Source organism: Pteropus medius, unplaced genomic scaffold (assembly GCF_902729225.1).
Source record: "Pteropus medius unplaced genomic scaffold, Ma_sr-lr_union100, whole genome shotgun sequence".
Classification (NCBI taxonomy): Eukaryota; Metazoa; Chordata; class Mammalia; order Chiroptera; family Pteropodidae; genus Pteropus; species Pteropus medius.
In genome coordinates, this window is record NW_024344561.1 from 374,409 (window position 1) to 392,064 (window position 17,656).

General features: G+C 49.6%; 1 protein-coding gene and 1 long non-coding RNA gene across 2 annotated transcripts; one reads left to right on the forward strand and one right to left on the reverse strand.

Moving 5' to 3' along the window:
• Nucleotides 1-4,833: 4,833 nt before the first annotated feature.
• Nucleotides 4,834-10,392, forward strand: SPC24 (SPC24 component of NDC80 kinetochore complex). The gene is made up of 5 exons (XM_039873153.1): nucleotides 4,834-5,021; nucleotides 8,648-8,792; nucleotides 8,966-9,070; nucleotides 9,209-9,285; nucleotides 10,077-10,392. Exons 1-5 carry the CDS (start codon nucleotides 4,862-4,864, stop codon nucleotides 10,181-10,183), a joined length of 594 nt encoding a protein of 197 aa, XP_039729087.1. The 5' UTR covers nucleotides 4,834-4,861; the 3' UTR covers nucleotides 10,184-10,392.
• Nucleotides 10,393-10,512: 120 nt separating this feature from the next.
• LOC120610838 (uncharacterized) lies at nucleotides 10,513-14,949 on the reverse strand. The gene is made up of 3 exons (XR_005655013.1): nucleotides 14,346-14,949; nucleotides 14,079-14,187; nucleotides 10,513-13,438 (listed from the first exon to the last, which is right to left on the reverse strand). It is a non-coding gene; the product is annotated as an uncharacterized LOC120610838 (long non-coding RNA).
• Nucleotides 14,950-17,656: the final 2,707 nt, after the last annotated feature.

Sequence of the window (17,656 nt, forward strand, 5' to 3'; positions counted from 1 at the left end):
TTCCTCTTTAAGCTTTAAAATAGATCTCTTCAGAATTTACTTATTTTGAAAAATGTTCAAAGCTACAGAAAAGTGGCAAGAATATTACAATACATTCCCTTATGCACAGCCCTAGGCCAGCACCGTCCCATGCTGTAGCCACAGGTAGCATTTAATTAATTAAATGCAAATTAATTATAATTAAGTTGTGCTGAATAGCCACACTTGGCTGGTGGCTATTGTATGGGGCTTCACAGATAAAGAGCATCGCCACTGTGGCAGAAAGTTCTAACAAACACCTACCACTGTGAGCACCTCAGACAAAATCTTTACTGATTATTTTGTTCATCATGACAGAATAATTCATTGCAATTGTAAAAGGCAAAATTCAAACAATACAGAAAAGTTTGGCACAGTGGAGGGTGCTGTGGTCCCATTTGGTAGAAGTGCCTGCCATAGTCAACACTTTGAAGCATCTCTTGCCAAACCTTTTTCTAATAGGGACCTTCAAATATTTTGTTTTGCTGTTTTATTTTTTAAGGTGTAATATAAATGCATTTATTTAAGTGTACAAGTCATGAACAAAAGTATACAGCTCCATGGCTGTTTACAAATGACATCCTCATGTCATGTGTTGCTAGCACCAGGACAAGTGGAGCATCCTGGGCCGGCCTCCTGTCCCCAGCCCCTTTCCCTCACTCCCTCCAAAGGTGACTGATGATGACTGCTCTCCTGACTTCTCACTTCCTCCGTTTTACCTCTGGATCGTTCAATCAGGAGGTAATGGGTGGCTTTTAGAGGTTTTAGGAAGTCCTAGGAATTTTATGCGAAGGTGTATGTTTCTGAGCAGAAGGTCCACTGCACTTGGCAAGTTTTCAGAGGAGTTTGTCAGCCAAGAAAGGGTCTTTTGGAAATTTTTTAAAAATTGTTTCTCACAAGGAATTACCCAGGACTGTTTTGACTGTTTCAGCTAAGGCTTAAGAACCCATTCTCCCTACCACCCAGTTTCCTGCTTTGATTTTTTGACACCTGTTTTTTTAATTGTGGTAAACATACATATCATAACATTTACCCTCTAAACCATTCTTAAGTGTCCAGTTGGGTGGCATCAAGTACATTCACACTGTTGTGAAACCACCATCACCATCCACCTCCAGGACTCTTCATCTTCCCAAAGTGAAACTGTGTCCCCATTAAACACTAACATGTCATCACCTGCCCCTCCCCCACCCCAGGCTCCTAACACCCACCATTCTATTTTCTGTCTCTGAATCTGCCTACTCTAGAGACCTCATATAAATGGAATCATGCAGTATTTGTCCTTTTGTATCTGGCCTATTTCACTTAGCATAATATCCTCAAGATTCATCTATGTCGTAGCATGTGTCAGAATTTCCTTCCTTTTTAAGACTAAATATTCCATTGTACGTATGTACCACATTTTGTTTACCCAGTCATGCAACAATGGACACCTACGTTGCTTCTACCTTTTGGCTACTGGGTGTATGAATATCACTTCAAGTTCCAGCTTTCAATTTTGTGGGTACATACCTAGAAGTGAAATTGCTGGGTCATATGGTAATTCTCTTTTTTAATTTTTTGAGGAATCACTATGTTGTTTTCCATCGTGGCTGCACCATTTACACTCCCACCGACAATGCAAAAGGGTTTTCACTTCTTCACATCCTCACCAGTGGGTGTTCCTGTTTTGTTTTGTTTTATAGTGGCCATCCTACCGGTCGTGAGGTGGTTCCAGCTTTGCTTTTTGGAAGGGAAGTGAGTGGCCTTCTTTTGACTGACATTTATATCTGTCAGGTATGGCTGTGCAATCTCAAATAGCTTCTCTCTTGAACATCCCACCCTAGCTGATAAGAGAGCTATCATTAGCCCCTGGCTTAGAAAAGTTAAGAACTTGCCAAGGTCACAGGTAAACTTCAGAGCCAGAAACTGAAACCAAGGTCTTATCTCCTCTTTATTTCACATTACATTGTTAAGTAACCCATTGCCTTTAGTCAGAGAAGGTGAGCCCCTGCCACCAAAGGTCACAGAGCTGATAGTGACAAAGCAATGTCAGCATCCAATGCTCAGCCACCAGGAGGGTGAGCAACACTACTTAAGTGCTGACTCCGGGAACCGGGCTCCATGCCCAGACGACAATGTTGCTGCAGGAAACCACTCAGGTGTCATGATTTCTACATCTGCTAGCCGTTCTAAGAGACAAAGGGTGGGGAGCTTCTTAACCTGAAAATCTGGGGATGGCTCTCTGGGTTCCTAAACTCAAAAGCTACACAAAATCCCAAGATGAATGGATGTTGGGTACATTTTTTAAAGAATAGCCTCTCTCGTTGCTTTCATCAGATTTCTAAGGGATCTGTGACCCAAGGAAGGTTAAATAAATATATTAGTCCTAAGGGTGTCCCCACTGTAAAAATATAAACACATGAGCAGCCCCTGGAGTCTTGAAAAAAATCTCTCATGGAAATAAGCTGTGAGGGGAAAGGTGGCCCCAGGCCTGGGGTTCAGGACCTGTCAGTTTCCTGAAGGTCACCTGAAATCGTATTTCCCGATGGCTCTGTGGTAGCTTCTTTCCTCTCTCTCTGGCAGTGCTGGCTTTCCCTCTTTTCTACAATTTCTACAGTTGGAGGGGCTCAGAGCTTGGACCTTGGACCTCCTCCTGTCCTTACTCTCACCTAGGGTGGTCTCATCTGGCCTTAGCTGCACTCTGACAACTCCTGGATTTTTATCCCCAGCCCAAATGTCTCTACAAACTCATAGAGCCAAACAACCATTTCTTGATAGCTCCATTGTAGCCATTGTAGCCATTGTAGCCAATGTAGCTATTGCCCAGGCAATGAGAATTTCTCCAAACTGTTCATTTCATGCAGCCCCTCGCCTTTAAGCCTGCTCCTCCCCTTGCCACCATCCAAGTATTAGGCCAAACACCCAGGAAGCATCCTCTTTCTCGTCTTCATTCTGCACATCCAGTTTGCCCACAAGTTCTCTTGATCCCGGAAGATCTGGAGCCAGTCCACTCCATAGCTCACCCCTACTTAATGCCTTTCGATGCTTCCTGTTACACTAGAAAAAGCTTCAGGGCTCCTGGCAACCCGCTTGCTCACTCCTCCCCAGCAATGCCAACCTCCTCACTATTTCTTAAACAAATTAAAATTTTCCCACCTCAGTGGCCTTTGCACTTGCTCTTTCTTCTGCCTAGCGATTTGTATCACAACCCCTCATCATTACTCGGGTCCTAGTTCACATGTCCCCTGCTCAGGGAGTCCAATCCCGACCACCTGACTTAGTTACTTTCCACCCCAACTCTAGTGACTCTATCCTATGACCCTGTTTTATTGCCTTCATAGCAGATGTTCCTGTCTAGAAAGACCCTGTTCATTTGTTTCTTTGCCTATTATGAAGTCTTGGCACTAGAGCAGTGGCTTTCAGTGATTTTTTTACATGACCTTTAATAAGATACAAATTTCAGATGTGACCCGGCCATCCAGGTGTTATGGCTATGTAAAAAATTACCCCCAATTTACTGACTTTAAATAGTGGCATTGATCTTGCTCACAGATGTACAGTTTGAGCAGGGGTTGATGGGGACAGCTCATTTCTACTCCTCTTAGTGTTAGCTGGGATGGCTCGAAGGCTGGCAGCTGGAATCACTCCTCTGGTGGTTGACGCTGGCTTTGGCTGGGACCTTCACGTTGCCTGGGTTTCCTTACAGCATGGCAACTGGGCTCAGAGAGAGAATCCTGAAATTTAGAGAGGCAAACACACACGCGCGCGCGCACACAGACACAGAGATAGAACACTCACATGAAAGCTAGCACCAGACAGAAGATGTATTATAGTTTCTGACCTAGGCTTGGACATCACACAGTGTCCTTTCTGCCACATTCTATTTGTTGCACAAAGTCTTGCTCAAATTCAAGAACAAAGGAATTAGAGTCTACCTTCTGTTGAGGAGTTGCATGGTTGGAACTACAGTATTTCCCTAGCTGTCTTTTCAAAAACAACCTGCCACACCCAGTACACAAATGCAGAATTTAGAGTATCCCCAAACAATACAGGTACTTAACTTTCCATACAGAATGCATTGAATTTTCCCATTGTTTTGTAGAAAATGCTGGCCATGACCCACTGCATTGATGTCTTCACCTCAGTTTGAGGAACATATCACAAAAGCATGCAGTTTGGTTTTACTGTAACCCCCATACATAGCGTGGTTCATGTCAGTTAGGCATCTCACCTGCTAGCGTTTTGTTTTACTTAACACCTATATAGCACTGAGTAACAGGCATTGTTCTCATTAAATCCTCACGCCAACTCTAAAGTAGGTACTATGGTGATTCTCATTTTACTGAGGAGGAAAGTGAGGCACAGAGGGATGAAATTTTGCCCAAGGTAACAACAGCTAGTAAGTGGCAAAGCTTTTTATCGGATTTATGGAATCCGATAAATCTGGCCGCAAACTCTATTTTGCTATGCAGCCTCTTATAGAACTTATTTATTGTGAGTCTCCCATGCACACTGTAGAATGTCAGCTCCACTGGAAGCAATTTACGGCTTCGCCCCTACAAGTCCGCCCTGCAAACAGCAGACATTCCACCTAAAGAGATAAACATGTTCTAGTAGCCGCTTTCCAGTCTGCGCAGGCGCATCAGACAAAACTCCCAGAGGCACCTCCTCCTTGTACCGATTGGCCATCGCCGATGACTGACGGAGGAACCAGCGCAGGCGCACTAGGCCAGACCTAAAGAGGCCTTGCCTCATTCGCTGAAGACTGACGGAAGATCAAGCCAATGGAAATGGGTGTCTTCAGGAAGGGGGCGGGACCCATGGGCAGTTAAATTTGCGCGGGGTTGGCGCTCATGCAGTCATGGCGGCCATCCGCGACATGGAGGAGTTGTCCCAGGGGCTGTTGAGCCTGCTGAGCGCCAATCACGCCGAGGCGCAGCAGCGGCGGCTGCTGGCGCGCCACGGGCAGATAATGGAGCGGCTGCTGGAGACTCAAAACGGCGCCGAACAGCAGCTGCGCGGTGAGAGCGGAGGCCAGGGCGGGGGCGCGGTCGCGGCTCCGGCCCTAGTGATGGGATGAGACGGCCGGACGCGTCTTGCAAACTCCTCCCGCCCGTGTCCCCCCATTTCCTGCCCTATTTCCTGTGGGACCAGTAGACGAGCGCTGCTCACTCTGAGCGTCAGGTTCCCCGACTGTGAGATGAGCTTCGGGACAGCAGCCATCTCCAGGGTTTTAATGGTAAATACAGGAGCTTGGAGAGCCTGGCCCAGTTCTGAGCGTTCCTGGAGGAGGAGCCGGGGGACTCCAGCTTTAAACTGGGGCTCAGGAGTCAAAGCGCCAGGTTTGAAACCTAGCACGCAGTACTTCCTGAGGTTGTTCGGATGTTTTACTGAGCGCTTGCTGTGTGCCAAGCATAGTGCCAACCCTGAGATGGCGGCAGACAAAATCCTTTAGGGGGCCGATAATGTTAGTAGAGGGATTACGTATAAGAAACAAACAAAAGGATAGGGCAGGAGATGAATGGCTAAAGGTAAAATCTAGTCGTGTAGGGAGGAGTGGCGATGTTTTGGGGGCTGGGTCAGCGAACGCTTTCTGAGGTGAAGTTTTGGCAGAAACCCCAAGGAGGTGAGGGAGAGAGCCAGGGCTATGGTGGCCACTAAATAAATTGATATGGGTAAAGTGCCTCCTGCTTTATGTGGAGAGAACACTGGACAAATGGTACCATTTTTGTCGAATCGAAGACACCATCAAATGTAAGACTCTATAAGAAAGAAAAGCTCTGCTAGTATTTTAACATGCCATAGAGAAGGCGAGATCCAGCCTTTTCCATAGGTGAGGCCCAGAGCCTCTGACCTGGACTTCAACTGTAAACTCATGAGCCCTGTGGCTTGGCTTCCCTCTCAAGCCTGTTCCCTCTTCTGGAAATGGGACAACTGGTAGCACTCATTGTTGTTGCAATTCTCAGTGCCAGGGTTTTGTTTGTTTGTTTGTTTGTTTGTTTTTAAGGCTACAAAAGTTTTTTTGTTTAGTAAAATTAACAAAACATAAGATTTACCATTTTAACCATTTTTAAGAGTATGATTTAGTGGCATTAAGTACATTCACATTGCTGTACAACCATCACCATCTCCAGAACTTTTTCTTGATCCCAAACTGAAACTTTGTGCACTAACTCCCCAGGCCCTCTCCCCTAGCCCCTGCCACCCACCTTTCTACTTTCTGTCTCTATGAATTTGACTCCTCAGGGGACAGCATATAAATGGGATTATGCAGTACTTGTCCATTTGCTTCTGTCTTATTTCACTTCACGTAATGTCCTCAAGGTTCATCTATGTTGTAGCATGTGTCAGAATTTCCTTTTTAAGGCTGAATAGTGTTCTGTTGCATATGTACACCACATTTTGTTTATCCATTCATCGGTTGGTGGACACTGGGGTTGCTTCCACCCCTTTGCTATTGTGACTAATACTGTTGTGAATACAGGAGCATAAATCTCTCTTTGAGTCCTTGCATTCGGTCTTTTTTTTTGTATTTTTCAGAAATGGAATTTCTGAAAAGGATCAAATAGTAATTTGATGTTTAATTTTTTGAGGAACTGCCATCTAGTTTTTCACAGTGGTTTCCGTGCCAGGGACTTTTAATGCCATTTTACAGTTACATTTTATGAGGAGGGGCTGTTCGGGTTGAGACTTGAATGACCTAGGAGCTAGACATGGGATGGCTCAAGGGAAGAGCAAAACCTGGCAGACAGGACAAAAATGCAGGGTTGTGAAGTGAGGATGAGTTTAGAGACCCAGGAGAAAGAAGTAGAAGATAAAGTCAGCAACATCCAGACCCCATCAGGCTCGTGAGCCCCCAGGAGTTTGGTTGTTCATCTAAGCACGATGGGTGCCCTGGTCAAGGTCTTTTCTTCTTTTTTTCTTCTCCCTCCTTCTCTCTTCTTTCTTTCCTCCTCTCCCCCTCCAGTGATAGTTTGGAAAGAAGATCAGCATCACCCAGCCTGCCTGGCTTTGAGCAAAATGGATGGATTTGAGGCTGGAGAGAGAAGAGTCAGTATTCTAGGGAGCTGGGGCTTTTGAGTCAAACGGATCTGTTTCACATCCAGGCTTTGGAGCTGCATGCCAGTGGACAAGTCCCTGAACGTCTCTGGGCTTCTATCCTGCACCTCGCAAGTGGCAGGAGGGGTTAAGTCACCTCCCTCGGACGGTCGTGGGAATGCAGAGTAGGGCCCCTGGTCATCCTGCACACTTAGTACACGCTGAGTGAGGAAGGGGCAGGAAGGCTGCATAAAAAAGCCAGACTCTGGGCTCTCCCAACAGGAAATCAGCAGGCACCATCTCAAATAGACAGATCAAGAAATAGCAGCATAAGCAAATTATTTAGAAATGCGAAGGTTAGTGCCTGAGAAAACAGTGAAGAGTTGAAAGCTGCCTCAGAAGGGTGGAGAGGCTGAGAGAGGTGTGTGTGTTTAAATTTTATTTCACAACCATATGCATGTAGTACTTTGATTAAAAATTAACTTAATGTCAGTTTGTAAACACTTAAATGCCAGCCTTTTGGGAAGCGTTTTCATCTGTGCCTTCTCTGAGTTGGCAGGTTCCTCCCGACTGTGGGAAGGAACACAGTAACCTTAAGGTGTTTTTGATCTTTCTGGATGTTTTTTGTTCAACACATGTTTATTCTGAGTAGGTGCTGACGAAGCTTGGTGACTATAAGATGAAATCTCTGATTCAAAGAAGACAAGGAATAAGTCACTCAACATGATAGGGGCTGTCATGAGAGCACAGTCTCCCTGGGAGGGAGAGTGCCCACCACCGAGTTGGGCATTACCCAGGAGATCTTGAACGCTGGGTCCTGGTGTGTCCCATGGAGCACAGGCAGGCAGAGGCCCAGGACTGTGAAAAACGTGGCGTGTGTGCAGAATGAGGTGTCTTTGTGGCCAGAGCAGAGAGAAAATCAGGTGGAGTGAAAAGCAGAAAGGAGGCCAACAAGGATAGCGAAGATGCTCAAAGAGACCTGGACCTCATCCCAGAGACACGGGGGAGCCAGGCGTGATCTTTGAGCAAGGGAGTAGCCTCACATTTGGCCTCTAATGCAGCCACTCTGAAGACAGAGGGCAGAAAGGATTGGCAGATTGGTGACAGGAGAGACCAAGGCAGGACATGGTAGGGAGGCTGTCCAGAGTGATCCTGGAGGGACCAAGTACCTGCACGAGGGAGACAGGGGACACTGCCAGGCCTGGATGGCCAATTGTATGTCAAAAGTGTCCGTCCCAGGCTTCTTGCTCAGGTGACAGGATGGGCTGTGACTTTATAAATTAAGACTAGGTGTGCAAAGAAGGACCAGATTTATTTATTTATTTATTTATTTATTTATTTATTTATTTATTTATTTTTGGTGGATTCAAATGTGTTTGGGTGAAATGGCAGTACTCACGCAAGGTCCCGGTGGAACTGCCCAGTGAGTGTTCGGGAATAGGACAAGCAGGTGAGGGGAGAGCAGGCGGAAGTGGGAGCGCTCGTCGTCGATAGGGGTGGTGGAGGCCACAGGCCAATAAACCGTCCTCTCCTCCCTGGGCTCTCCTTTGGGAAGGACAGAGCCCGGGGAGCCCATGTTGAGGGGGCTTAGCCTTCTCCTACCCTGCAGAGATCCTCGAAACAGAGAAGGAGGTGGCCCAGAGCCTCCTTGACGCGAAGGAGCAGGCGCAGCAGGTGGGCACTGAGCTGCAGCAGATCGAAGCCGAACTCCACAAGGCCAGCGAGGAGGACGCTCACCTGAAGGCCAGCCTCCTATATCCTTTCCCGCGTGCCCGACATGCCTGGGCCCAGCCTCACCCGGAGGCGCAGATTTGTTCACACTAGAAAACATGCTTTTCACCAGAGGCCCCGGGCCCCACGTGGCCGGTGTTAGTTCGCACGGGGCAGCCCACCTCTGAAGCCGAGGGTCCTTAACTACCTGCTTTACTCAGCTCTCCAGGGAGCTAGAGGACCTCAAGGAGATCCAGGCCGATCTCGAAAAATGGGAGAGGGACGTCGACGAGGACACGACGGTCACCATCCCTGCAGCCATGTAGGTCCCACAGACGCCAGTGTGAGTGTGCGCCTGCCTGTGTGTGTGTGGGCATCGGCGCTGGGGTAACTTTCTTTTCTCTTTTTTGTTTTGTTTTGTTTTGTTTTGTTTTGTTTTGTTTTGTTTTGTTTTGTGCAGGTATGTGGCTCAACTTTATCACCGAATTAGTAAAATCGAGTGGGATTACGAGTGTGAACCGGAGATGATCAAAGGCAGTATCCTTTGTGGAGAAAGGGGACCCTGTGCACTGGTGGCAGGGAGGTACAATGGTGCAGCTGCTGTGGAAAACAGGCTGGCACACCCTAAAAATGAAACCGTCACCCTGAGACCCGGCAGCTCTACTCTGAGTCTAAACACAAAAGAACTGAAAGCAGGGACTAGAGCAGATACCTGCCCACCTTTGCTCATGGCTCATTGGTCACAACAGCCAAAAGGTGGGAGCAGCCCATGTGCTTCCACCATTGTCAGATGACTGTTTAAACAAAGCGGGGTGTACACATACAGTGGAATAGTACTCAGCCTCAAAAAGACGTCCATGCCAACCCGGCTGCAACATGGATGAACCTGGAGGATGTGCTGAGTGAAGTGAGCCCGTCACAAAAGGACAAATGCTGTGTAATTGCACTTGCATGAGGTCCTTAGAGGAGTAAAATTCATAGAAACAGGAAGTGGAGTGGTGGGTGCCAGAGGGAGTTAGGGTTTAATGGGGATAGAGTTTCAGTTTGGGAAAATGAAAAGGTTCTGGAGGCGGATGTTGGGGATGGTGGCACAACAGTGTGAAAAATGCGGTTAATGTCACTGAACTGGGGATTGGTTAAGGTGGTAAATTTTATATTATGTGTATTTTACCACAATGTGGAAAAAAAAGATAGTGCATTATCAGTTTTAACTTTTAGTTCATGAAAATTTGTTTCAGTCTCAATAACAAATTTTTAAGGGAGTCTCCTTTCGCCATGGGGCCATGGAGAGGACTATGTGGCGAGTTTCCTTACATCCGTACCCTCAGTCCATCACGGCCCCAGGGTTGCCCAGCCCATCCACCTGGACAGCACCCAGCTCTCCAAGAAGTTCATCAGCGACTATCTCTGGAGTTTGGTGGACACGGAGTGGTAGTCAGGAGCCTCACGGACCGTGTCTTGCACACAGCAGGAATCATTCATGGTGGGTGGGTCAGTGCCTTGGTAGTGAGATCACCTTAAAATTAATGGGATTTTTACTGGATTTCTTCCCCATCCTGGGCTAGGGAACTGACTTAGCTGTGTCAGGCTTGTGACTTCACATCTGTGACAACACTGTATAAATGATAGACTATATGATGACAAGTTCCAGGTCTTTATCATTTATTATTCAAGTTTGGCTTCTTTTTATTCATTCAGGGTATATCTTTGAGTGCCACTGTGTGCCAGAACTGTTCTAGGTGCCCAAGACACAGATGAGGGTGACGGATCTCTTTGGCCCATGTAGGTGTCAGCCTCCCTTGCAGCTAAGTTCGGGCCAATGAAATGTAAGTGGAAGTGTATGAGACTTCTAGAAAGATCCTTAAAGGAAGTAAACCCTTTCCCCTCTCTTATTTTCTGCAATTTGGGTGTGTGGCTGGGACCCTGACAGCCTTTTTGTCACACATAAGGAGGGTTGTGGTCCTCTAGGGATGATAGGAAACTGGTTCCCTAATGATGGTAGAGCTGGTATCAGCTTTTGACTCTTAAGTGTGTGAGGGGAGGGAACTATCTTGTGTGTGCCATTGTTATTTTTGTGTTTCTATCACAAACAGCCAAAATAAACCCTGACTCAGCACGCAGCCTAGACCAGGGCCAGCCAGCCGATGTGTTCATCTCACTCTTGCCTTCAGTGATTTGGGTTCTGTAAGTGGGAGGCTTGTGCCAGCCGGCCTGCCTCAGGGAGCAGGAAGGGAAGTAGAATCTCACTGATACCTGCCACCCCCTTGCCCGGAGCCAGTAGACTAGTTGCATGAACCTCTGAGTGTTGGGTTTCACGCACCTCTGGCCAACAGAGTTGTTTACAATAAGCACAAAAAAATGTTTTTAATCAGAGAGGGACATTCTAAAAACAGTGACCCTTGGCGGTCCCAGGGAGAGGAAGTCTGCCTGTCACACTCCAGGAAGATAGGCCCGAAAAGAGGGCTTGGTCGTCTGCCCCTGAGGTGTGAGAAGCCCCAGTCCCTTTGGCCCACAGATTCCCAGAGCCTCCGGGGCCCTGTGTTAATGCCAGGGCCCTGCTTTACGTGTTCACGCAAATGTCCACACAGCCCTTCTGCGCTGCTCGTGTTCCAGGTCGGTAGAGTCTTATGGTGTGAAATGGGAGCAGAGTCCCCACATGTACCGTTGGCCTAAACCAGGGTTTCCCACCTCAGCCCTGATGACACTGGGGCCAGTTGTGCTCTGTGGTGGGGGCAATCCTGGACACGAGGACATTTAGCAACACCCTGGCCTTCACCCCCCTAGATGTCAGGAATGTCCCCTCAGATGTGACATCTACAGATGTCTCCCCGGAGGGAGCCTCACTCACAAAGCTGCCCAGCTGCCTTGTGGCCTCAGCCAAAAACCAGCCAGGCGCTGGCCCATGGTCAGCTCAGTAACAGCTGTCACCCTGGCCTTCACCTGCTCATCTGTGTGGGTGAAGGTGCCAGGAGTGTACCCCCAGGCCTGGCAGGCCCCAAGGACTTGCCAGAGCTAGCCCAGCTGAAGAGTCCAGAATGGGAGAAGAGACAATGTTCTTCAACCCACCCCAGACCCAGAGGCCTGGAGGAGGAACCGGTGGTGGGTGGGTTCTGCCACAGAAGAGCCTTAGCTATGCCCCATGGACCTGCCCGCCCTCCCCAAGCAAATGCTTGCCTGGAGCTCTCCCCAACGAGAATAAGGTCCCTTTAGGGATGCTGCATGAACCCAAGCTTAGGGGCCGTGTCCACCTGTCCATTCCCCTCCGCCACCCGTTTCCCCATCTCCCCAAGCTCCATCCCCCAGTTTCTCCAGGCAGCCCCAGGGACTGACCCAAAGGAGTGAGCAAGTGCGGGAAAAACATGGCCTGGTGAGTGGGTGGGTTCAGAGGGTTCAGGGAGGTGCCTGAGCTCACAGGAGCCGGGAGAGGCCCTGACCCACTACATGCCTGGGCCCTGACTCACTGCCCAGTGCTGGCCTGATGCCTGGGACAGCCAGCGGGATAGCCTTGGGGCAGCCTCCAGCCCACGCCCCCACCCCTGCCTGTTCTCCCTCTTAGAGCTGCTCCATTAGCAGCCACCAGCTCTTTCCTGAATTTTGGAAGCTGGCCAGAGTCATGCTGACCGCTAGGCCCAGCTCTGTTGAGGAAAGAGCAAGATTCATGTCTCCAGGACCAGAGAATGGGGACCCAGGTCACCAGACTGCAGAGCTGACTGCAACCCCACACTCCGCCTGTATTTCTAATCTTGCATCTCTTCAGGGCCGGCACAGGCCCAGCACTATCCCAAGCCGATGAGCAGTATCTATTATACAGATGGGGAAACTGAGGCATGGCAGGGTTTAGGCAGTTGCCCAAAGTCATAGGACAGTGATGCCCCTGGAGTCTGAACCCCAGCAGTGGGGCCCTAGGGTCCTTAGAGGAACATTTTGGCTTTTCAGTTGAGGAATTGCCTCTGAGGCAGCGGCTCCTTGTTCAAGGTCACGCAGAAGGAGACCAAGCAAGGACTAGAACTCATGCCTATACTTGGTCAAGCTCTAAAGGGTGACAGAAGCAGGCAGAGAGGTTCTAGATACTTAGGTCATTATTGGTTTGTGACTGGGGGTCAGATATCTGCACACCTGGCTGACCTGGCTGATAGGTAGTGTATCTGGGGACAACAGTGAAGGGTGTATTGAGTCGAGGTAAGCCCCTCCCACTGGACCTCTGACGAGTCCGGTGAGCGAGGCCAAGGAGAGGCCGGGAGGACTGGTCCTGGGGCATCAACACAACAGTCCTTGGGTTTTCAGAGACTCTCCATATGTGGCCTGCACCGGCCTCCCTCACGGTGGCCCCAAGACCCCCAGGTGGCCTCCCTGACTGACTCAGAAGTGTGGACTGCGCATCTGACCTGCCAGCCCTCCTTCGGGCCGTGACACCTGGGGTCAAGCAGGTGCTATGTGCCCGGCTCTTGTTTTCTTACAGGTGAAGAAACAGGCACAGAGAGGCCAAGCCATTTGATAAGGGTTCGCAGCTGATGGGTGGCAAAGCTGGGATTCAAACTGGATCCTGAGCTTGTGCACTTGACCCTGACCTGAATGAGGTCATTTCAGTTAGTGACAAATGCTGTTGCTGTTGAGAGCAGGCTTTGTAGGAGGCCTAGGGAGATGTCATGTGAGCCCAGACCTGAAGTCCCAGAAGAGAGAAGTGTCCAAGCTGTGGAGCGTACAAGGGGAAAGGCAGGTTCGGGGACCGAGCCCTAAGGCCGTGGGGCTTGATCACTCTGGGCCTGTGGTCCAGTGAGACATGGAGGATTTTTATATTTCAGGGGGCCCAGAGTTGGGTCAAAGGCCCTGGTAAAAGGGAGCTGGTGCTGGCCTCTCGATAGGTCATGGGGCAGAAGCCCAGCCTGACTAGGGAGGCTGGTGTCAATGTGAACCCCCAAGCTCCCCACCTCCATCCCAGGCAGTGTGGGAGAGGAGGGCTGGGGAGGGCTAGAACCCCTCCACCGAGGGCAGGAAGCCTCACTGAAACCCGAGCTGCCAGGAGGGGAGGCTGGACAGGACCCAGGAGTCCTGAGGGCTATGCCACCCTGACTGGCCCCAGCCGGCTGCCCCGGGTAGTTGGGAGGGTGATGTGACCTGTGCTCTCACACAACCCTCAGCCTCTCTCACCCCTTCGCCATCATGGGAATTCACTTCTGGGGGGAGGGGAAGAGGTGTGAGCATGGACACCCCCCCCACCCCAGTGGGGAAGGGCCTGGCGGGCCAGGGAAAAACAGCTCCCTCACTTCCCCTGCCTCTCCCTTCCCTCCCAAGGACCTGGGCCCAGCCCCGCAGGCTCCAGCCTGACTCACCGCAGGCAGCTGTGGTTTGGGATGCCAGGGCTGGGGGCGGGTGGCAGCAGAGGACAAGAGATGGAGCATCAGGCTTGGGGGAGCAGCTTCTTCCGCCAACCACCCCATCCTGCCAGAGATGTTGAAATGGTACCCTGTCCTCAGGGCTGGCAGCTCCCATGCTCCAAGCTGCCCCCTGCCCCCCGCCCCTGTGGGACCAGCACTGTGGGGCAGGCACTGAGCACACAGACCAGGGAGCTGGCCACACGTCCAGGGGCTGCATCTTACCTGGGTGACATCCACGCCTTTCACTAAGGGACATCATTCTGAGCCCAGAGAACCACAGCCAGAGAGGATCACCCCCATGGTGACCCTCCCAGACTGGCAATAGAGAAAGGCAAAGGGGCGGGCATCCTTCCCACATGTAAAGTGGGTGCTGGTCTTGGTCCCGTCTTCAAGAGGCCATTGTGAGTAGATGAGTTAATCCTGTTGACATATTTATCCTTATTTGTCACAAAGCTCTAACTCTCGCCCGCCTGTGCCATAGTCAACGCCATGGTGGGGGCGGGGGGAGGGAGAGAACGAAGGATTGAAATGACTACTCCTTTAGCAGGAAACCACCCAGGCCAGATTCCAGAAACTTCCGTCAACCGTGGCCTCTCCCATACATTCAATCCGGTCTCCTCTCCCCTCTCAGAGCCCTCCAGCCTCTTCCTGGCCCCTCCTATGTGCAAACCATTCAAGTTCATTTGTCCTGTTTGCCACACGGCTGAGCTTGCCATCAGTCAATCAACCAATTATCGACCTCCCGCACGCAGCCCTGGCTGCTTCCTGTAGGGCCTTTTCAGCTTGCGCCCCCAGAGGCATTTTGGAACCTTCCCAAGACAAAAGGCGGAAGGAAGTAAGTGCCACCCTGTGGACACGGGAAAGATAACACAAAAAATCCCCACAGCTCCTGGCCTTCACCTCTAACCACAGCCCCCACTCTCACAAGGCAGGGGGAGGTGGGCTTTCATGCATCACCCCTTTTTCAGTTGGGGAACCTGAAGCTCCGATGAGCCCAAGGTCACCAGCTCGACCCAGGTGGCCTGGCTGGTCTGTGCTCTTTCCCACTCCACTGCCCGACACTCCGGGCGCCTGCTCCTGGGCCCCTTCTGCCCTCTCTCGCTTCGCCCTAGATGCCCTAGACGGCAGGAAGCCCCACTCCCCAGGTCCTGCTGGGTTCGGCCAGTGCAGGGCACCGGTGCAAGTGAGGCCAGGGAGCGGGTGGGGGCTGGGGGCTTTCTCCCCTCGGCCATGGGCAGCGTTGCCTCAAAGCTCCCACAGCCCCTGGCCTATGTCCACGCCACACCCTCCCTCTGCTGTGGCTCATTGCAAGTTGCATCCTTGTCCTCTATTTGGTCTTCTTAAAACATAATTATCGATAATCAGCATTATTTTTAATTGTGGTCCAATATACATAACATTTACCATCTTAACCATTTTTAAGTGTACAGCTCAATGGCACTGAGCACTCAAGTCATTGTGCCACTTTCTCATCCTCCCAAACTGAAACTCTATCTTTAGTTTAAACACTGACTCCCCAGCCCCAGGCCCCCACCATCTACTTTCTGTCTCTATGAATCTGACGCCTCTAGGGACCTCATAAGTGGAATCACACAGTATTTGTTCTTTTGTGACTGGTTTATTTCACTGAGCGAGGTTCATCCACACTAACATGTGTCGGAATGTTCTTACTTTTTAAGACTGAATATTATTCCTTTGTGTGAATACACCACATTTTCTTTGTCCATTGGTCCATTGAGGACACTTGGGTCACTTCCACCTCTTGGCTATTGTGAATAACGCTGCTGAGAACACTGGGGTACGAAAGATGCAGGACCAAGCGGATCCCCCAGTGGGCCTGCCCTGAGAGAGGGGCTCTGAGCACAAGAGAGAATTCAAACGCACGCCAAAGCTAGAGTCAAAAGGAGAGTTTATTAGAGAAGAGGTGACGTGCCACAGAGCGTGGTCTCCTCTCAGAGGCAGAGAGTGAGAGTCTGAGAGAGACTCAGGGACAGATAGACAGGACACAGCAAAAGACAGTGAGACAGACAGTGAGAGGGACCCTGAGTGTTCAAGTGTTTGAGGAATTCAATTTATAGATCATTCTTTAGTTTTAAAGTTTAAAGCAGGGGTCCCCAACCCCTGGGCCGTAGACCAGTACCAGTTCGTGGCCTATTAGGAACCAGGCTGCACAGCAGGAGATGAACAGCAGATGAGCGAGTGAAGCTTCATCTGCATTTGCAGCCACTCCCCAGCACCAGCATCACGGCCCCAGCTCCACCTCAGACCATCAGGCATTAGATTCTCATAGGAGCACCGGTCACTGGTGCCAAAAAATCTGGGGACCGCTAATTTAAAGACTTTGTTTACCCATTTTCCTTTGATATGGACGTACAGTGAGAAAGAATAAGAGTATGTAGCATGATACTTGAAACTAATTTAAATAATTTTTTTTTTTAAAAGAGCATGTAGCATGAAAAGGTAAGAATATGTGCAGCATGAAAGGCCTGCTGGCAATTCCCAGCCTTTAATCCGTAGGTCCCCCATGTTTTTAGCCACGGAGAATGAATGATTTTATTTTGTGTGGGGAACCACTTAACGACCCTGTTTTTCCTGTTTTCCCTTCAGGGTGCGTGGAAATGGTTGTCAGCAGTCCCAGCAGAAATCGTCCTTCTTCTGCAGGTGTCCTCGGAGTCTGGCTATTGGGCTGGTCAGCATATTGTAGTCTCTGGTTACAGCTTGATTTAACGAGTTAGTTCTCTTGCCTCCTCCCTACATGACGAACATCTGTTTGAGTCCCTGCTTTCTATTCTTTTGGGGGTGTATGTACCTAGAGGTAGAATAGCCAATTCACATGGTAGTTCTATTTTTAATTTTCCAAGGAACCACCATCCTGTTCACAGCGCCTGCAGCATTGCACATTCTCACCTACGGCGCACAAGGACTCCGATTTCTCCACATCCTTGCCAACACCTGTTATTTTCTTTCTGGTTTGTTTTTTTGTTAGTCATCCTAATGGATATGAGGTGGCATCCATGGTTTGCCCAATTTGTCTTTTACTCCTAGGTCTCTGTATTAAGTTCTTTCTGTCCAGTGACCTACTGGGGGCTCTGAGCGTACCCAGTTGATAGGCCAGGACTCTGTGGTTTGACTGTCATGTTTAAGGGCAAGGATCTGAAATGCCCACAGGGCTAGGCCCAGGTAAAGCTGGAGTGCAGGAGAGAATGGGGGGCCAGGATCATGAGGTGGACCACACATAGCAGGCATCCAAGATTTGCCAGAACTTAAAATTATTTGGATTTGTATTGTGAAATCTCTCTATTATTTGTATCTCAGCAATGAATATAATAGTCACATTTTTCTCCTTCGTCTTATCCTGTAAGGGGACCTCACACCAAGCACTCCAAGGGCCTAAAGGTTTGAATGAAAACAACCTTCAGAAATGTCACACGTTTGATGGAGCCTTGTGTGTGTCTGGTGGGGGCGTCTAGGCCCCATCATTGTTCCCCCAGATCTTCACATGGCCGGTTCTTAGTCTTCTGGACTCATTTCAA